Below are 22,079 nucleotides of genomic sequence, written 5' to 3' on the forward strand. Positions count from 1 at the left end.
GCTTCAGCTGGAGCTGAGGGAAAACAAACAGCTCCAGACGTCACACACAGCATCACCCTTAAAGCCTTTATACTGGATCTCCTATTTTGGTTCAGTTCAATGGTTTTCTTTGACCTATCACCAGCATCAACTGTAGCCCTAAAATCACTAAAGCTACTTGACTGATGAACTGTAATCATGACCCGGAGTGCAGCTTCAAAGCAGAATAAAATAACTGTAGTGATTTTGATCTAGAGTCACCATTCAATATGTGTCTCTACTGGAGACTCTCCTATGATATCCTGACTCGTAGACATTGTAGACAACTTGTAGACTCTCCAATGAGATGATGACTTGTAGTCGATGTAGATTACTTTTATCCTCTTTTGTAAGATTATTACTTGTAGTTATAGATGACTTGCAGAAACTCCTGTGAGGCGGCAGCTTGTAGTCTATGTAGATGAAGTGTAGACTCTCTTATGACATGAAGACTTAAAGTGTCTGTAGATGACTTGTACACCGTCCTATGTGATGGTGACTTGTAGACAGCTTGTAGACTTTCCTATGACATGATAACAGGAAGTCTCTGTAGATGACTTGTTGAATATCCTATGAAATGACTTGTACTCATTGTAGACAACTTTTTAGCCTCTCCTATGAGATGATGACTTGGGGATTGCTTTGGTTTGATTAGGGATCCAAAATGTTTATTTTCATATATAAACAACTAATACTGATATACCAACATTGAAATCATTTATTTAATACTTTGTGCAAGCGAAAATATATATAAGAATATTCTCCAAACGTCAGTAATCTTTTACTGTAACTCAGATGAAACAGATCAATGTTCTGGAAGTGTTTAATTTAAAACTTATTAACTGCATTCAACAATAGCGAGGAGCTTTTGTTACATAGTGATAGAAAACACAGATCACAGAAAGCTACTCAATTCCATATGCTAATCCATTTTATTAAGACCAACACGGACGAGCATGCACACCAACTACTCTGGGGGCAGATTTTATGAGTTGACGGGAGACAAAGGCAAAGACTCTGAATGTACTGCTGACAATACGTTAGGTAACATAGGGTTAATACATTAATACATTTTCCTGGTGCTGTTATTTTCTGAACTAGCAGGATGACAGAGTGCACGTGGTGTTTGGAGTCAGACCTTGGCCTGCCCTGCTGTCTTTGTACGTACATAGCTTAAAGATCTGAGTGCAAAGCTCCCCTGGAATTAAAATCTATAACTGTGTGATTACTAGTCAGCATCCCACATGGCCTGGGTTCACTTACAGTCATTAGACCAGTTATTTTTCCAAAGCTCACCTCTAGACTTTCCAGTATGGGTATCATGTGATGTAGGAAATGCACTAGGGTGTGTGTGTGTGTGTGTGTGTGTGTGTGTGTGTGTGTGTGTGTGAATGAGTGCGGAACGTCTGCTGGGCTTTTTGTTGCCAGGCTGCATGCTATAGACATGACTCTAAAAACAAAAACACATTTTGCCACAGAGACAGAATTGGTTTTATACAGTGTTAGGATGTGAGGTCATACATACGTCCCACAAGTATTACATACAGTATATATGTAAGTATTTATATATGCTGATAATATAGTCGTCAGCCTATATAATTTACCTGTGTAAAATATGTTTTTTTACAATTTTGGAACTATATAGCCATATGAAACTAGAATATGGGAAATACAGTCTAATACAGTTTTCCTCATACACTTTGGCCAGTTAACATCACTAAATTTATGGCCTAAAAAGTCCTCTGTTCATACAGACAAGACAGATATCGCAACATGCAGCACAACAATTAAGGCATAATCAGGAAAAAATGCATTAAAAACGATACATTTATCCCTCGATCTTTCCTTACAGATAATGCTACAGTGTCAGACACTTTTTGTTCTGTCAGCTCTTCTAAGAACACTGCCTGACTGTTGAGCTATTTAACTGTCAAATAAAGTAAGTATATATTTCTAATTCTGTATGAAGTAATTAGTATGATTACAAGAGGAATATATCACAGCTAGTAAAACTGCAAAACTGGATACATTGCTGTTGTTGAGAATGATTTTTGTGGTATAAATACAGTTTGGAGGCAGTGAATATAAAGTTTGCAGTCTTTAGAGGTTGACACTTATGTAATAATATGTTCCATTTCTATTATATATGTATATAACTGTGTCAAGTTACTATTATCAGTAATCGTCAAGACAGATGTCATGCTGTTTGATGTCATTACATCTTATGTCAAATGCTAATTTTTGCTGTGTACTCTGCTTAGCTGTCATGACTTCAAACATTATGCCATCTGTAATGACAATTAACGGTAATAGTGACAGTTATATTATTAAACAAAATCTGTCATGACAACTCGAGACAGCATATGACTTCTGCCATGACGTGTTTATGGCATGTTAATGTTATGTGACAGGGTTCAAGTCAAGTGTAATAATAATATGTTCCATATGTGTTAGATACAGACACACGTGGCACACACTGGTGAAGAAATATGATGCCAGTGTTTATTGCCAGCGTGATGTGATTTTTAGTGAACACCAGTGAATTACAGTTTCACTTTAAGCCTGAATCCCTGAGTCACCACACTGACAACACCCTGCAGGAGAGAGAGAGGGAGTGAGAAAGAGAGTGAGAGAGAGAGTGAGAGAGAGAGCAGTGAGAAGGGTTAGGATGTCCTTTTGGAGGAAGATTAAATGGGATAAAACATGTTGGGTACATATTAAAATCTCACATATTACCTATTAACCCTGAAGCAGAGAAAGGATGCTGAGAGAGAGAGATAGAGAGAGAGAAAGAGAGTAGTTGTGGATTAGAGATTAGAGTATTCGGGTCAGTCTCTCTTGGGTCGTGCCCTCATGAATATTTCTCTGTTATTACTGTAAATTGCAGAAATCAAGGCTGTTTGCTTTCAGCCTCTACCCAGCATCCGCCTAAACAGGCTGTGCAACATACTGCACTTTGCACTGTCCTTGCTAAAGGGCCTCATTCCTCAGCTTTCTTTACCTGCCTCTGTGCTGCAGGCCCCAGCGCTCCAGCGTGAGTTTATTGTTTGTTGGCTAATGGAAAATTCCTGAATGAATATATAATCACTCCAGCAATCTGCCCCCCGCTCTTCAGAATGGACGGATACTGTGAATGTTTTCAAACAGTGTGTTTTATTTCAACCCTTGTCTTGCCTTTCATACAAATAGGAGTCAGTTCTTTACTGGTTAAGTGGGAAACAGCTGAGGGTTTAATTCTCCTGAGTTTTCCCATACCAGACAGTAAAAGAAATAAGGGAGTGAGGCTGGGATAGCCTCCTCTTCGCTGTGCCTAACTTTAGCATAATTTCCTGCAGGAAGCACAACAAGCCCTGATCTCAGCTCTTTATTAAAATGTTTGAGTGCGGAAAGTGGGCTTCTGGGTAGAAAAACAAGGCCTGCAAATAAAGGAGGGAACGTGAAGGAGAGGGATGTCTCCTGTGGACTGAGCCAGAGCACATCTGGAAATGATCAGAGCCGAGCAGAACAGCCAGGAAACCTGTCAGCTAAGTAGGGGAGCACTCACAGCATACACACAACATGGCACGATGCGACACATTGCAGCATAATGCAGCACAATGTAGAACAGTGCAGCAAAGTGCAATACAATGCAACACACTGTAGCTCAGTGCAACCTAGCGTGGCACAATAAATGGCACTGTAGTACAGTGCAACCCAGTGCAATACATCGTAGCGCAGTGTAGCACATTGCATGACAATGCAATCCAGTGTAGCACAATGCAACCCAGTGTGACACAATGCAGTTACCCATTGTAGCACAATGAAACGCAGTCTAACAGTGCAACACCATGTAGCATAGTGCAACACCATGTAGCACAGTCTAGCACAATGTAACCCTCTGTAGCATAATGAAACAACATGTAGCACAGTGCCACATAATCTAGCACAGTGCAACACATTGTAGAACAATGTAACACAGTGTATTAGAGTCCAGCTCAACGTAGCACAAAGCAGACCAGTGTAGCACAATGCAACACATCACAGCAGAGGTCTGCCTACCGCAATATCTTGCAGTACAGAGCTAATTTTCAGTGTCACGTGCAGGATCAAGCAGTTAACCAGCAACATGTATTTGCATTTGAAGTCCTCTAAACTTGTTCTAAAAAGAAGCAACCAGTCATGTGAGAAATCATGTGTAGGATACAGAAACGCCAGAGCCTTCAGACAGTCAGGCAGCCACAGCTGTGGAAAGTGTTCTTAATAAAGGTGAATATGCGAGAATAAGAAGGCAAGTCTGACCTACAGCAGTAATTTTCAATTGTGACTAACTCAGATGGAAACCAGTTATAAAGGTTTGCGGGCAGGAGCAGGACAAATCTTTTTGCGTATAATGCGGCACAATGCAACAACAAAAATTTTACTAATATAGTATAGCTAATGCAACAGAATAGAATACTATACTAAAAGAGAACTTGAACCATGCATTGTAACATACTACATTAGTAAATGTAATTGTTATGTAAATATTTCAGAATACTGGCTTTACAAGCATACAGATTTACAAATGTTCTTTGAAAGGTAGCGAATGCATACTGAATGCCAGTATGAATAGCATGCATCACAGTGATTTTGTATGTTCGGATTTATTTCACGTATCTTTTCTTTCTCACTCATAGGCCTGTATTACATACAGATTTCTTTGTCACCCACATGCCAATGCACACACTACAGTATGTTTAGCATCCTCATCCTACAGTCTTGTACTCACTTATTTAATGTATTTTTACTTTGAAGTCTAAACTGAAGGCTATCACTTCTAAACACATCTTTTCAGCCTGAAGCTCATTTTTACCCACACTGTAATTTTAGGGATTGGTCACCTGTTGCATGTTAAAAGTCAGTGAGGTAAAGAGGAGAAGCAAATGTGATTTTAATGTTTTACTGCTGTCTGCACATAGCTGAAGAGGTGGTTGCTGAAGGCAAAGGCCTTTTCTAGAAAAGCTCTGAGTAATGAACAGAGAGAGAGAAAGAGAGAGAAAGAGAAAAACCCAGGGGATAGAGAATAGAGCTGTCCTCTCAATCACAGCATCAATGCAGGAATCTATGTGTGCTTCACACACTACGTAACTTTAAAGCCCCAAACAATTCTATGGCTGCCTCAGGACTCAGTGCAGAGTTTACTTACAGCAACAAGGGCACACTAATGGACATACTGTACATTTTGGTATTTTCAGTAGTGTAACAGTGCTGCACCTAAGCCCTAGTCAAGGTGTTGATGAGGTGATTGTGGAGTGGATGCTGAGGAATGAGTATAGACTGATGCTTAGGCCTTCGCATGGAAGTAAATTATGTGTTAAAGGTATCCAGATCGTACCTGCTCGTCCAGCGTTTCCTCTAAAATCAAGAGTTTTACTAGATATTATCTATTAATAGTCTTCTGGGGCAACAACACAGACTGTGCAGAAAGACCTGGCAGCTGGCTGAACAAACCTGAAACAAGATTGTTATTTCTAAATATCAGAAAATGTGTATTTAAACTCATAATATTTACAAGACCACAACAATAATCAAAATGAGTTTGCTGTAATCACAAAGGGGGGTAAAAATAATGGGCAGAATTTCCCGCTAGTGTGGACACTGTCTCTGTTGTCTGCATAAAAGGAGAATGAGTCGTCCCTCCTGCTTGCCAAATCCATGCAACTGAATCTTCTCTGGTTGGACAAGATTTTTGTTACCGTTGTTTAAAGCTTGTCCAACCTCACAACGGATGCTATGAAAGAACACACTTGTGGGCGGAGCATGGACAGGTCAATTGTGCTTCATTGCTCCAGAGGACACATTTCTACTGCTTCACTATCCAACGGGATGTTTTCCACCACCCTAGCTGATGCTTGGCACTGTGCATGGCGATCTAAGGTTTGTGTATGGCTGCTCCAAAGCATCCCATTCTACAGCCAGTTCTTTTCTATGAAGATGAATTGGCTGTGTGGGCAGTTTAAAATCCGTGTCAGCAATAGGTGTGCCTTAAACTGCCGAATCCTCTAATTAGAGGGGTGTCTGGATACTTTTGGACATGTATCTGTCAGCTGGCACAAGAAAATCCCTCTGACATTAGGTCTGAGACATTATGGATGAAAAATTAGATGAAAACTGGAAGGGCTGCAGAGGAACTGCAGCTCTAGCAATTGATTAAAGGACTTTCTGCACTCAGAACATACAGGCTGCAGTTGGTTAGCTTGGCTCTCTTTGTCTGTTGACTCCAAAGCGACGTTCATCACTTGAGGAATGCTTCTGTATGAGTTCTACTCATGTTATCCCTATTTCTAGACTGACATCTCATTTATATTACTTTCTCATCGCTCTTTTGAGGGTCATTAATTGACTTTTGAAAGCCAAGCTTGTCCTCAGTTTACCTTTGAAAAATGTGTGTGAACAACAAAGACAGGAAACTTCCTTGTACTTCCCCTCTATCAACACATTACACAACCCAACAGGGCCAAATGGATGTTCATTATCAGAAACATGAACTATGGCCCAAAACAACACACAGTAATAAAAGGCTCAGATTGCTAGGCAGTAGCAGTGGGTACATTTGCTAACCCTTAAATGGATACTTAGCATTAAATACATGCTAGTGATCTGTGGTGAACCATTACTATTGGGGCTAGGCCTACAGTTCAGACCATAAATACCAGAACTTGTCAAAAATGAAGGAAAAACCCAACTTAATGAGAAACCTAATACCTGGATTTCTAATAGTATGTTAGCACTTAGCTAATACTGGCCGTTTTAGATTAACCACAGACATTTAAAAGATATTTCATATGTTTCATTTGAAGTTATAGTAACTTATTTTTTTACATTGTATGTAGTAGTATTATAGTAACTCTTTCATTATGAAACTGCCACTGTTTTTCATTTCTCAGCACTGACTGAAAGCTGGCTAGACTATGGTGACAAATCTAGGACTTCTAGAAATTGGTCCTACTCATTGTAAATCAAAATATCATTGGTCGATTCCCCAGTCACTTCCTAGTTATGTGGGTGGTTAATCAGACATGTATGGCCTTCAGTCCTGCCCCTGCAGGCCTAACCAACAGGAGAGCATGCTTGGATGCATCCACCTAGATACCACCTGAAAAAGTCCTGATTGGACCATTTTAAGACTTCAAACTGTTATTTTCTACTCAAAACTTAAGAATGAAATTACTACAAAGTTTAAATGCAACAAGAAACATGATTATTTTAAATAAAAAATTTTTTCAAATGTGTTACAAACCAGATCTCAGACTGTAACATATATTTTATTATATTTATGTATTTTATTTTATGCCCTGCGATGGACTGGCGACCTGTCCAGGGTGTATCCTGCCTTCCGCCCGATGACAGCTGGGATAGGGTTCAGCTCCCCCCACGACCCAGAAGGATAAGCAGCTTAGAAAATGTGTGTGTGTATTTTATTTTATTATTTTGTAATTGTTTTGACAGTTTCGCTCTGTCGTGGCAGTTTGTAGATCAATTTGTATATAAATGGTTGGTTGCTAACAACCCATTAACAGTAGGAATGAATGCTGAAACATACTTGCATTAAGGGGTTAAGCTTGATAAGCCTGCTCTCTCTCTCTCTCTCTCTTTCTCTCTCTCACACTAATGGTGTCATGATTATTGGTAAGCACTGAATACCTCTTATCGTTCAGTCACTGTCACCAACAGAGCCTGAATGCTGCTCTGCTGTCACCTAGGCAACCTGCACCAAAACAGCAAGACAACAGGAGCTCATCTCTCTCTCTCCCTCTCTCTCTCTCTCAAATGCATTTCATAACTGTTTCATCACTTGTTTTCTCTCCTTCTTAGCAGAATACACAATCTTCTAACCTGCAGCTAGAAGACAGTGGCTCCGTGTTGGTGGACGACACTTCCAGTCAATCGTCAGCCACTGTAGACAGTGAAGAGGAGAGGAGGAGTGCCTTAGAGAAAAGCATGTATGTGAGGACCACCCTGGGTTTATGATCCGTATCTATGAAGTACAGCTGTCACGATTAAGTTATTTCCACTCAAAACGGCCATTAAGTACAAGAAAACAACAGAAAACATAGATTTAACAGACAATTACACAGAATCCTCAACAACTGAACATAGTGTCAGAGTTTTCAGTATTTAGTGTGTCTACCCTTCAGCTTTATTACAGCTTCTATTCATTTAGAGAGAGAAATCTGCAGGGATATTTTTCCACACCTTGAAAGTTCGGTCCTAGAAGTTGGTTATATTTTTTGCTTCTCACGATCCAGGTGATGCTGAGGTCTGGAAGGATGGACAGAAACACCTGAGGATTTTTCAGATCTGAGTCAAGAGTGGAGCTTGATTTTCTCCTCTCCCCTAAAGAAGAAAGCTTTAAGTACTGTTTATCTGATGGTGACAGCTGTAGTGGTCTACCATGCATGATTGTTAAGAGTCCCATGTTCTCTGCTCTGTATAACTAAATAACTTGTACTTAATGGCCACTTTGACTGGAAATTAAATGATAGGTTGGTGGTCTCATTTGCACAGTATTGTACATTTTTTTGCCACATCGTGTTTTATTTTTATAATGTAATCTTTTTAAAGCATTCATAGTTTGTCTTTTTCCAATTAAGTATTTAGAAATCTTTGAAAGGCTACGCATGCTTTGTTTTTTGTTTAATTAAGTCTACTTTTATTGTTACTTGATTACTCTAATTACTTATCATCAAAATAATCAGTATGTTACTGTATGACTGGTATAATCGATACTGACAGGCCTAATATGAAGGAATGTAGATGTTACTGCAGTTCATAATCCTAACTCAGTGTTGATCCTGTTTGAACACCATGGTTAAATAAGGCCTAATCCTTTCCCTAAATATTTGCCACATTGTGTGTGGAGTGCCTAATTGAAACGGCTGTGGATGCTACATCAATAGCGCTGTTATCTCATCTGAGTGAAAAGCAATGCTGGCAGCATTATTTTCACATCAAACAGACGAAAGCTCTCCTCATCTCTCCCTCCTTTCTCTGTAGGTATGTACTCAAAGAGCTGATTGAGACAGAGAAACTGTATGTAGTTGACCTGGGACTCATCGTGGAGGTGAGCTACAGAATACCAAATTACACTGTTGGATTCTTAGATTAAATATCCTACACATACTATTATTAGTAACACCTTATTTGAAAGATAGGGACTTTATAACACTTGCGTAAGCATTGAACAACATATTTGTAAAACAATACTTGAACAGCTCCTGGCAGTAATTGCAAGTTAACAAGGTGTTTTACAAAGTAATTGGCATTGTATTGACATAAGGGGCCTTAAGCTAAAGTGGTTCTATTTGCTGTTCTGTTATGAAGCATCATTGCTAAGTAATGAAGCAAGGCAAGGGTCTAGTCAAAAGACCATATATCAGTTATAGGGAAGACTTTAATGCCCTTGAACTTAAGTGATAATTTTCACACATCATTTCCCATATGCATGAATATACGTATACACATATGTACACAAAGTCTGAACCTGAGTCAAAGTAGATACCCTTGGTAAAATATTAGTCTAATACATATTAGTTCAAATAGAACTGTAGTCCTGTTTGTACAGTTATGTTACCTTATTTTGATGAACAATTTCTATTGAAGAGATCTGTATGGATGGTTACTTGTTCATGTCTGCATTCACACAGGCCTGCTTAATAAAAATTGTACTTTTTTACTTTAACTCAAGTAGGCAAAATTATATGTAGAGTCATATGGAGATGTTTGAACAACTCTGTTAAATTACTTAGTTGTTTTTTTTTTTTTGTTGTTGATAAGTTAACTCATGTTCTACAGGAAACACACTTAGGTGCTGAGCTTAACATATCTACGTTTCCCATAAAATGTAAATTAAGTTTACTTAGCAACTTGAGATACCTTATGACAGTACAATGTCATTCACTTCACAAAACATCTTTTTGTCATGGTACAATTAAGGGCATAAAGTGTCCATAAATACTCAAGTATTGCTGATATTCAATGCTTATACATGCGTTATGTAGTCCCTATGAAGGTAGCCAGATTATTTAACCTATAGACAGATATTTGCTTACTTAATTCTATACATGAAGTAAAATGGTTATGTTTTAAATGTGTTGTCCATTTTCTTATTTTTGTCCTTTTGATAGATGAATGTTTGTTTAATAGACAGATATTTGTTACACTAAGTAAAATGATTTTTGAAGTTTTAAATTATGCACTCTTTTTCTTATTTTTGAGATTATTTTACAGCATTCATGTGGCTTATGCATGGAAGGTCCTTCAATAAATATTGGTCTGTTTGTTGTAATACCCCAAGAAAAATGATTAAGCTGTAAATATGTTCTTGATTTTCTTAATTTTTAGATTAGTTTGGAGTTTATATATGGGAGTCTGTAGAGTTGTAATAGAGCCTTACACAAAGAGATATTGGTTTACTTATTTCAGTGCTCCATGTACAGTTCAGATATATATTTTGGAACATACATATTGCCCACAGCACTCTAAAGAGTTGTAATAGAGCCTTACACAAAGTCATGGCACTAATGTTTCTCAATAACATTAAGGCCATTGGCAAGAATAAACACAGTTTTGGGATGACTCCAGAAACAGCTAAAAGCGGATAAGGAAGGGATTTGTTTCCATCTCCTAGTATCATACATTATTTAGAGTTCAGTTTTCCTAAATATTTGCTTAAGGATGACGGAACTGAACTAACTAACTAAAGCAAGCTACGGTGCTTGTAATAAGTCAACATTAAATCTATGCCATATTGTTGACAGCACATATTTTTGCAAAGCGATGGTTGGCCTCTTCGCATGTGGAACATTATGAACAGATAATGTAAATGTTGTGTTTTGGAAGCATGACTGGAGTGATTTAACATGTTGTTGACTGTTTCTCTGGAATCTTCTGCAGGGCTACATGGCCACTATGAATGCCAAAGGAGTTCCAGAAGACATGAAGGGAAAAGATAAAATAGTGTTTGGCAACATACACCAAATCTTCGACTGGCATAAAGAGTGAGTATTACTCTACAGACATACAGAGAAGTTTGAACATCTTCTGTCATTCAGTGGCGTATTCAGTTGCTTACAATCTGCAACCTCACTGCTAGATGCTGCCTAATCCTATACACTGCACCTTTAAAGGGCATTTTGAGACATTTTATTCAATATTTCACTGTTGCTTTTGCTGTTGATTACCACTGGATATGAATTTTTTTATCATTTCATCCTTGCTGCTGTATGGCTTTCTCAGTTATTTAGAATAATCTCTATTTATCATTCTGGACACGTCTAACATTTCTTTTTTAAATATATACTAATACTAATTGTTTGAAATCTGCAAGGATATTTTTCCACACCCCAAAGTTCAGTCTTAGAAGTTGGTTGGGCATTTTCTGCTTCTCAAGATCCAGTGAACTGTAACTAAATTACATTATACTATAACTATAAGTATTTGAAAGCTGTGAAGTTGCACAGGACTAGCATATTAGAATAATTTCATGCACATATCTGCAACTAAATTAATTTTATATTATTGAACACATTGATCAAAGTTATAAGCCAGAGAAGAAGCTGTGCATTACAGTTATTTTGCCATGGGTAATGGGTGTAGTTAGGCATAATGTAAAGCTTTTATGAAATGGAAACAAAATACAATAAGATGCTCATATGCTCATAAGTTACACAGAGTTGAGTCAGAGTACAGTGTAAGTGTACACTGTAGTGTAATCTGTTGCACAGTTACACTGTAGTGTAATGTCTTGCACTGTTAAACTGTGTGTAATGTGCTGCACTGTTTAACTGTAGTGTAATGTGTTATACTGTTAAGCTGTAGTGTAAGGTGTCACACTGTTAAGCTGTAGTGTAATGTGTCACACTGTTAAACTGTAGTGTAATGTGTTATACTGTTAAGCTGTAGTGTAATGTGTCACACTGTTAAGCTGTAGTGTAACATGTCTCACTGTTAAACTGTATTGTAATGTTTCACACTGTTAAACTGTAGTGTAACGTGTCTGACTGTTAAGCTGTAGTGTAATGTCACACTGTTAAGCTGTAGTGTAATGTGTCACACTGTTAAGCTGTAGTGTAACGTGTCGCACTGTTAAGCTGTAGTGTAACATGTCTCACTGTTAAACTGTATTGTAATGTTTCACACTGTTAAACTGTAGTGTAACGTGTCTGACTGTTAAACTGTAGTGTAATGTGTCACACTGTTAAGCTGTAGTGTAATGTGTTACAGTTAAACTGTAGTGTAATCTTTTGCACTGTTAAGCTGTAGTTTAATATGTCGCACCGTTTAGTTGTAGTGTAATGTGTTGCACTGTTAAGCTGTAGTGTCATGTGACACGCTGTTTAGTTGTAGTGTAATGTGTTACAGTTAAACTGTAGTGTAATCTTTTGCACTGTTAAGCTGTAGTGTAATATGTCGCACCGTTTAGTTGTAGTGTAATATGTCACACTGTTAAGCTGTAGTGTAATGTGTCACACTGTTGAGCTGTAGTGTAATGTGTTACACTGTTAAACTGTAGTGTAATCTTTTGCACTGTTAAGCTGTAGTTTAATATGTCGCACCGTTTAGTTGTAGTGTAATGTGTTGCACTGTTAAGCTGTAGTGTCATGTGACACGCTGTTTAGTTGTAGTGTAATGTGTCACACCGTTAAGCTGTAATGTAATGTGTCGCACTGTTGAGCTGTAGTGTAACGTGTCACACTGTTAAACTGTAGTGTAATTTGTCACACTGTTAAGCTGTAGTGTAATGTGTTACACTGTTAAACTGTAGTATAATCTTTTGCCCTGTTAAGCTGTAGTGTAATGTGTTACACTGTTAAACTGTAGTGTAATCTTTTGCCCTGTTAAGCTGTAGTGTAATGTGTCACACTGTTGAGCTGTAGTGTAATGTGTTACACTGTTAAACTGTAGTGTAATCTTTTGCCCTGTTAAGCTGTAGTGTAATGTGTCACACTGTTAAGCTGTAGTGTAATGTGTCACACTGTTAAGCTGTAGTGTAACGTGTCACACTGTTAAGCTGTAGTGTAAGGTGTCACACTGTTGAGCTGTAGTGTAATGTGTTACACTGTTAAACTGTAGTGTAATCTTTTGCACTGTTAAACTGTAGTGTAATGTGTCACACTGTTAAGCTGTAGTGTAATGTGTCACACTGTTAAACTGTAGTGTAATGTGTCACACTGTTAAGCTGTAGTGTAATGTGTCACACTGTTAAGCTGTAGTGTAATGTGTCACTGTTAAACTGTAGTGTAATGTGTTGCACTTCTTTATTACAGAAAGCGTAATCACTCACTATAGTAACACATCTGAGTGACCTCAGACTGACCTTATCTCCTCTTCCTTACTCTCTCTTATATGCAGTTATTTCCTGGGTGAGCTGGAGAAGTGTGTGGTGGAGCCAGAGAGATTGGCCCAGCTCTTCATCAAACACGTACGTCTGTCACTCTACCGGTCTGTCTGTTAGTCAGTCTGCCTGAGTGTCTGAATTTCTCTGTCTGTTTCTGTGTATATGTCTTTATTTCTCTATCTTCTCTCTTTCTCTCTCTGTCTCTCTCTCTCTTCCTATAGCCTGTGTCTCTCTCTTTCTCTCTGTCTTTCTGTCTTTCCCTCTGTTTCTCTCTCTTCTCTCCCTTTTCTCACTCTGTTTCTCTGTCTTTCCCTCTGTTTCTCTTCTCTCTCTCTCTCTGTTTTTCTTCTCTCTCCCCTCTCTCTCTCTCTCTCTCTCTCTCTCTCTTTTTCTGCCTCTCTCTCGACCCTCTCTCTCTCTCTGTTTCTCTCTCTCTGTGTCACAGTGCCAGGATAGTTTGGAATGAGGCTGCCATGCTTGCTCTGTGTGTTTGTGTAAAGGAGCAAACAGAGCTGAGAAAACACACACTGGCCCCGTTTATCCTCCCCAGTGAACTCACTCTGTTTGTGTCCCTCACACACCTTCCATCACTGATAGTCTGTTTGTAGGAGAGTGTGTGTATAATGCGTGTTTGTTTTTTCACGACAAAAATGCTCAGAATTTGTAGAAAAAAACAAAGCTAACTTACGCAACAAAATGGTCCTGACGTCATAAAGTTTTTTAACAAACACTTTCATTTATTTAACGCAGAAAAGGCAAAAACATTTCCTTTCGGTTGCTGAGGTTCACAGTATGCTTAGTTTTCAGTCAAAATGACCATTAATTAAAAGCAGAAAAGATATATTTAACAGAAAATTACACAGAAGCCTCAAAAACCTGTATATAACTAAGACTAAATATAACATCAGATACGTGTCCACTCTTTGCCTTTATTACTGCTTCCATTCTTTTTGGGAGTCTTGCTTGTATTTTTTCAAAAAGGCTGTATGGATATTTTTCCACACCTCCAAAGTTCAGTCTTAGAAGTTGGTTGAATTTTCTGTTTCTCATAATCCATAATCTCAAACACATTCAGTGATGTTGAGGTCTGGACTCTTTGGAGGGCAGTCCATTGTTCTGAGAACACCAGCAGCTTCTTCTCTTCTTTTTGTATATTTCCTGGCCTCAGCAATGATTTCTTGACAGCTACACATAACGTTGAGTTGTCTTCTCACGGTGGAAAGAAGAGCAGAAGAAAAACAACTGTGGATTTGTTCAGATTTGAAGCAAGGATAGAGCTTGATTTTCTCCTCTCTCGAAAGATGAAAGCTGGTGTACCAAGTCTTGCATGTTTGTTAGGAGTCCCATTTTTTTAATAACTTTTAAACATTTTTGTATTCCAGTTTTGGAAACATCTGTTTTTTCACTTACTTTTCTTTCACGTTCCCCTTTGTTATGGATTATCTTATATTTGTTCTCCTTAGAAACATTTCCCTTAGCCATTTTAGATGCACATGAGAAAGAAATTTAAAAGGCAGCTGAGGTGAGTTTGGGTAGTTGTTAGTGTGAATATTAGTGTCTTTTTGAAGTGGAACAAGAGCTTTGGGAGCAGCTTTTGTTGAGAGTATTCTGCTGTAACTTGGCAATTAAAGTTGCAGTAAGTGCACAAAAATGAGTAGACAAATTAAAGACTGATAGATTAGTTGTTATATTTCTGTGTATTGTACTTGCTATTAGGCTTCGGTGTAATTTTCTGTTAAATGTGTTTCCCTCTGACTTTCTGACTTTTTGTTTTGTTTTCTGTTACTTTTTTATTATTTTTGTTTTGACTGGAGATTGATTAAACAAAAGGGTGGTTTCTGACTTTTGCACAGTGCTGTATATAAAACATATGGCACATATTATTACTTGTAGGTACTATGTATTATAGTTATGTAATGCATTTGAGACAGTTGTTTGATTCCGTGTTGTGACACTGTATTAAAGCAGACCTTCCTGTGTGTGTACTTATGTGTGAGATTGTGCGAGCATGCAACTCTGCTGGCTCACCTCCATGAAGACTCGTGGGGTCAGGAAGCCCGAAGGAAAAAACAGGCCGACAAAAGCAGCCAGGAATAAGAGGTGGAATAATAAACACAGGCAGCGTTCTTTGATAGCATAGCTTCATGCACAAAGCTGGCCTATTTCTGGAGCTCAGGATGTGCACGATGTACAATCCTTTGCTGCAGAAAACAAAAACACGCTGTTCTTCTGGAATGGCCGCAGCGTTGGAGCTTGTTTGTTGGGGGTTGGGGCAGATGTTGGCAGGCATAAAGACTGTAAATAGAATTATACTCGCGTTAATTTGCTGGGGTAATTTCTCGATTACTGGCATGTGGTGTGATGTTTTTGGTGGTTAATTAAAGCGTTTTACTCAAACATGAATGGGTCGAGTTACAGTATGGCAACGTGTGCGCCTCGCTGCCCTTTCTGTGTTTTAATAAGACTGAGCCCTTTGGGTAATTAACTTAAAAAGGCTTGAGGGGAATAAAGAAACTCGTAACAAAAACCTAAGAGCGGTGTCAAACTGTGAAAACAGGCAGACTGGGACGTCCGGCCATAATGAAAAACAGAGAGAAGGGAGAGGGGGCGGCGGGCGGGAGTAAAGTTTTCTTTCTTTCACCCCCTTTCTCTCTCTCTCTCGCTCTCTCTCTCTTTTTGAAAACTGCCTCTCTCTATCACTATTTCTTTCCATTTTCTAGCATTTTTACTTTTTGCTTGTCCTCAGTGATGTTCCATTAGCATGAACAGAGGTGGACTGTCATGCACATTTTCAAGGGTATTTTTTAAATCAGATACCTGATATTCCAGGAGATGAGAGTAAAATTTTACCTCACAGACACAAGAATTGAAATGTTTGATCGTTAAAAATATCTCACTGTACTTGACACTTAAGTGCATTTCAAAGCAAGTGTTTTGTACTTTAATTTAAGTGAATATATTGAGTGATGTTTTATCAAAGGTATCTCTACTTTCACTTGTGTACTTTGTCCGCCACTGAGCAGGAGTAACATATTGGAAGCACAGCCTGTAGTCCGGTTATGGAAAATGACAGTAGGATTGAACATCTTAATCAGGACGTAAACAAATAAATAAGCTCTCGCGCAATGGAATATTCATGACTGTACTGTGAAGTCGCCTTCTCTTCTAACCTACTCAGCATGAGCTGAACTGTCTCCAGGCAACACTGTGAGTGTGTGTGTGTGTTTGTGAGTGTGTGTGTGTGTGTGTGTTCCAGGTGTTGTCTCTCGGTACCTGGCTGCAGTCAGATAGGCTCGCTCTGGTTTCTGGTTACATTGTGGATAAAGTGACTGAATTATGCATGATCTCATGCTCCTACTACTCTATTAGAGACCCGAGTAGCTGTATAGTCTCTCTCTCTCTCTCTCTCGCTCCCTCTCTCTCCTTCTTTCTATCCATCTCTTCTAATCCTTTTCCCTTTCTCTGTTTCTTCCTGTTTCTCCAGTTCTGTTTCTCTTCTTTTTCTCTCTTTCTCCTCCCCTTCCTTTTCTCTCCTGTCTTTTTCCTCTCTCCTACTTTCTTTCCTTCTCCCACTCACTCTCCTCTCTTTTTTCTTTCACTGTCTTTCTCTTTCCGTTACTTTCTCTTTCATTCTGTCCATCTATTTTAATCCATGGCCATCCTTTGCTTTTCTCTGTCTATCTGCCCTCTGTCTCTTACTTCTCTCTGTGCCCCTCTCTCTTTCCTAGTCTCTCCTCTTCTATCTTTCTTGTTTCTCTCTTTCTGCCCCCCTCTATTATCTCTCTCTCTCTTTCTTTCTCTCTCTGTCCTATTAGTCACAGTGCACTGCTCCTACTGCAGAGTCAGTATCAAACAGGCTCATTTAAAAACAAATAGCAGCTTCTCCAGCAGACGACTGCAGTGCTGAAGTCACAGTTAAATCTCTCTCTCTCTCTCTCTCTGTCTCTCTCTCTAATTTATTTTCCTCTTTCCATTACTCAGTCATGTGTATTATACTGAGAGAGAGTTCAGACTTGATAGTGCTCTCTTTATGCCCTCTTCATGCTGCTTTGCCTTTTACTATTTTGACAGTAGTTGTTTTCTATATTGAGCTCTGATCCATTTTCTCTTATATTGCTCATTGATTGTATTATTGCTTCATCTGGGGTCAGACATCCATTACACAATCTGGTTGGTTAAAAAGTGTTGTTGTATCCGATAACAGTGTGTTATTTGTTTACCTGTGTAATTTTTCTGACTGACCACCAGTTGCAAAGGACATTACATGTCCAAAAGTTTGTAGACACCTGCTCATCAAATGTTTTTTTTACTCAACCTTTACTCTTCTGGGAAGTCTTTACACTAGATGTTGGAACATTGCTGTGAGGATTTGATTGCATTCAGCCACATGTACTGATGTTGAATGATTAATCCAGAGGTATTGGCAGGAGCTCCAGCACTCCAGAGAGCACAGTTCCACTGCTCCACAGCCTAGTGCTGGGGGGGCTTTATACCCCCCCTTAGCATTAGGCATGCTGACCTAAGGCCCGTGTGGGGCTACTCCTGAGTGCCTCATTTTATTGGCAGTACTTTTCTGTAGATATTATACAAGCTGTATGTGTGCAGCTGAACCCCTGTGTCAGCAATGAGTGCATTGTGTAATAACATTGGCTGCTTTGCTTTAACTGATGAAACTACAGTTTTTTGCTAAAAAAGTTTAATTGTGCTGATTAATGCTTTTTGACTTTGTGGTCAAAATAAATTTGCCATGTTTGAAACATTGTCTTTTCACTACTCATATTTATTTTAATGAATATATTTTTAGGGACTAAGGTTGGAATTCAAACATACCATTTTATTGAACTGTGCTTTGCAATGATTTAACAGACATTTTACAACAAACCCTTCCGTCTGTTACAGTTAGCTCCACTTATGGGGTAAGTTGTAACATTGCAGCCCTGCCACTTTCAGCTGAATTGCTCATAAATGATAGGAGCAGGAAACAACGTTAATATTTTTTGTAGCAATGATGTATAGTTTAATCTTGGTCGATTACGTTCAGCGTTATGAAGGGACATATATCATGGAAAACCAAATTTTCCTTACTCTGTTGAAATAAAAGAGTTGATTGTAGTATGCAAACACTGTTAAAGTTTTAAAATGTACCATTCAGTCTATATGGACAAATGTTTTGGGACACCCATACGTTGCACCTACAGGTGCTTTTATGACATCCCATTTTAAATCCATAGGCATTAATATGGAGTTGTTTCCTCTTTGCAGCAATAACAGTTTCCACTCTTCTGGGAAGCTTTCTACAAGATTTTGGAGTGTGTCTTTGGGAATTCTTGCCCATTCATCCAGAAAAGCATTTCTGAGGTCAGACACTGATGTTGGACGAGAGGGCCTGGCTCACAATCTCCATTCTAGTTCATCCTGAAGGGGTTTGATGAGGTTGAGATCAGGGCTCTGTGTGGGCCAGTGACTTGTTGCAACGGTGGCATCCTATTACAGTACCATGTCAATACATTGAGGCCTTTGGAACAACCTATCCTTTCATAAATGTTTGTATAGGCATACTGCATGGCTAGGTCCATGATTTTACACACCTGTGGCAATGAGACTGAACAAAACACCTGAATTCAATGATTAAGAGGTGTGTCCCAATACTTTTGTCCATATAGTGTATATAAACGCTAAGCTGCAAAATAGCCAGTTTTGAATTTATTTTTGTGATGTCACACCAAACCAGTGCATTTACATATATCCATCTATCAGCCTACAGCAGTTTAGCTCCATCCATGCATGCTAAAATTATAAGGAGTGTTTTGTGCTTTTTGAATGAGGCACAATGGAGGGCAGCCATTCAGAACAGAGCTCATTTACAAATATCAATCTTAAATGTATAGCAACACAAACAGCCCGTGCAATTCTAAGGGATGAAGAGAGGCTGGATAATTGTCATATAAAAATAAATAATGCTGTTTTTGATACGCCCTGAGATACACTGGGTCGATGGTATTTCCTGCCTTCCGCCCATTGACCACTGGGATAGGCTCCTGCCTATATAAGCAGCTTAGAAAGTGTGTGTGTGTGTTTTTGGTACATAAAAACACAAACATTATAAATGGACTTTATAAAAAAGTATATAAAAAAAGCCCTTTAAGCAAAAACCAAAATGTGTTACGTTTCACTCTTTCATCTTTTCTCCTGGTTTGCTTACATATTTTCAGAATGATGAATGGAGTGAGTAATGTACTTTCACCTGTTTTATTTGCAGGAGAGACGTCTTCACATGTATGTGGTGTACTGCCAGAACAAGCCAAAGTCAGAGCACATTGTGTCAGAGTACATCGACACCTATTTTGAAGTAAGTATGTTTTAAACCTCCAAACATACATGCGCAGATAGACAGAAGTACGGTCCAGTGAAACTCTCCACTACACACAAGCCATGCATGATATAGGGCTCGTCGCAGGCCCATCTGCACAAGCATCATCAATATCCTCTCTCATTCTAAATATGCTTTCCTACATGAGTCACCCTCACCGGACGGGCCTGTACCCCATCACTTCTAGAAATGGAGGAAATGGAGGGATGTGCAGTCGTCAGCTTTAAGTGCCACTAATGTGTTTGTCTCAGCACTGTGACAGTATAATTAGTCATTTTACTGCTGGTGTTGTGCCGGGGTTTGTGAATGGATTTCTGAATCAGAAGGCAAATCTATGGCTCTTTGAATGACAGTAATAAGGCAGTAGTCTTTAAAAACATACTATAATGGATACTATAAATGTCACTGAATGTTAACTGCGCTCTGTGTGTGGTGTGTGTGTAGGAGCTGAAGCAGCAGCTTGGTCACCGGTTGCAGCTGAATGATCTCCTCATCAAGCCTGTGCAGAGAATCATGAAGTACCAGCTGCTGCTGAAGGTGAGACAAGGTGTTGTCAATGCAAAAACACACTGAAAGAAAATGATGCCTTGAAATGATATTGCATTAACACTAGGGGTGGGAATCTCTAGGCACCTCACGATTTGATTTGATTATGATTCAGAGGGCTGCGATGCGAAAACGATTATCAATGCATCTTGATGCATCTTTTTTTCTATACAGAATTTCTTTTTTTCTCACTGTGTGATGACTTGGTGATGTTAAAGCAAAGTATTTGTAATGATCCATAATGAATTTACTTCCAATATCTTTTATTAATAAAATAAACAGGAGTTATGTGGCAAGTGAACTAGAAGGCTCTCATTCACTGCGCTTCTTTGGAGCACATGAGACGCTGCTGCCACTCATCTGCTATAAAATGCGCAGTTACGGTGAAATAAGATCCTGTGGTAATGGATGTCCACGCAGCACGTTAGAGCTATTCTGCCCGTTTTTCGTCAGGGATTTCATAACTTCGGTTTTGGTCTCGTTGTAGAGATTGGGGGAGGGGTGGGTCGCTGTGTCAGTAAATATCTTTGAGACGGGACGCTGTATCTCTCCCTGGTTCTCAACGACTGAGAACGGACGCAAATCCTTGACAATAAAAGTTGCGATAGAGTTTGTAATTCGCCTCCGAGTTGGGTGAGAGCTCTGACATCACTTGCTTGATAGTGCTCTGGTTGGCAGCAAGTACAACCGGACGGGAAACATGTAATATGGTTTCTCATGTTTGTCGTTTCCAAAATATTTTAGTTTAGTGTGACACAAATTGCATATTGTGCGGCTCTTGTCCAGGTCCTTTTCCCCTTCAACTTCATAGAAGCCATTTGTTTCCATACGCTAGCTCAGGGGTCGGCAACATACGGCTCTTTTACTGTCCTGATAAAAGGAAAATAATTCTCCTTTGCAGTAAAATAAAGCTCTGCTGATCGTTCTAACGCTGTTTTAACAATAAATGGTCTTAAACGCTGCTAATTCACCACCCTATAACCCTGCAGGCTGGCGTGCAGACTGCAAGTCACATAGCAAAAGACAAAAAGACAGCTTTATGACGAACATCTGGAGACGAATGGACTTATTCGCATTTATAAGCAGCGCAGTTGGTTTCCTGGTACGTTCAATCTGCAACAAGAGACTGTCCGACACTAAAAAGTCGCAAAGATGAAGTCCGCTTCTTTTTCGAATTGTCCCGTTCCACCTTAAATGGTGCCGCATTTACATTCTGGCGCATTAGGCACCATTTAAGGTTGAACGGGAAAATTCTAACAAGAAGCTGGAGAATAAGAAGCGACTTCAGCTTCGTAAAACAGTCGAACGTTGAGAAACATTTTACAAGAAACTATTCAACGTTTGAGGAAAAGTTTTCTGGCGGAGATGGGAGGAAAGCGGCTATAGCTAAAGCTTAAAGCAGAGAAAAGTAAGTCCGCGTTTTCGTTCAACGTCATATTGTTTAGCCTATACTAGGACATTATCACATACTGAGACATACTGGACATTAAATGTTGTGGCTCCCAAGGTGGTTTGATTTTTGTTGAAAGGACAAAATGTCTATTCTTAACATCTGGGTTGTGACTCCTGATCTAACCTGGCTTTTAATGCAGAGGGAGCCGGTTGGATTTCTCACTCATCCAGTGGTGTTTTTGTTATGTACCGCCACAGACTGTCCGGGCGCTGCACTTCCGCACTTCTAGGTTCCGCCTTTGCGTTCCGTCAACATTACGTTATAAATTAAATATTCAGAAAAACGATTTTTAACATTTGTGAATCGATTCAGAATCGTCCACGTCCGCAACGCGA

The 22,079-nt window shown here is 39.1% G+C and overlaps 1 protein-coding gene across 2 annotated transcripts in view; it reads left to right on the forward strand.

Moving 5' to 3' along the window:
- The window catches only part of arhgef25a (Rho guanine nucleotide exchange factor (GEF) 25a), a 117,554-nt gene that overhangs the window by 79,151 nt on the left and 16,324 nt on the right, over nt 1-22,079 (forward strand). Inside the window, exons 5-10 of one of the 2 annotated variants that reach the window (XM_036590908.1) lie at nt 7,852-7,979; nt 9,034-9,100; nt 10,933-11,036; nt 13,390-13,459; nt 19,635-19,724; nt 20,190-20,282. In XM_036590908.1, coding sequence (XP_036446801.1) covers nt 7,852-7,979; nt 9,034-9,100; nt 10,933-11,036; nt 13,390-13,459; nt 19,635-19,724; nt 20,190-20,282 — 552 coding nt within the window. The remainder of the gene's footprint in view (nt 1-7,851; nt 7,980-9,033; nt 9,101-10,932; nt 11,037-13,389; nt 13,460-19,634; nt 19,725-20,189; nt 20,283-22,079) is intronic. The other variant, XM_036590909.1, reaches the window with a different exon arrangement.

The sequence above is a fragment of the Colossoma macropomum genome, unplaced genomic scaffold, assembly GCF_904425465.1.
Source record: "Colossoma macropomum unplaced genomic scaffold, Colossoma_macropomum, whole genome shotgun sequence".
Classification (NCBI taxonomy): Eukaryota; Metazoa; Chordata; class Actinopteri; order Characiformes; family Serrasalmidae; genus Colossoma; species Colossoma macropomum.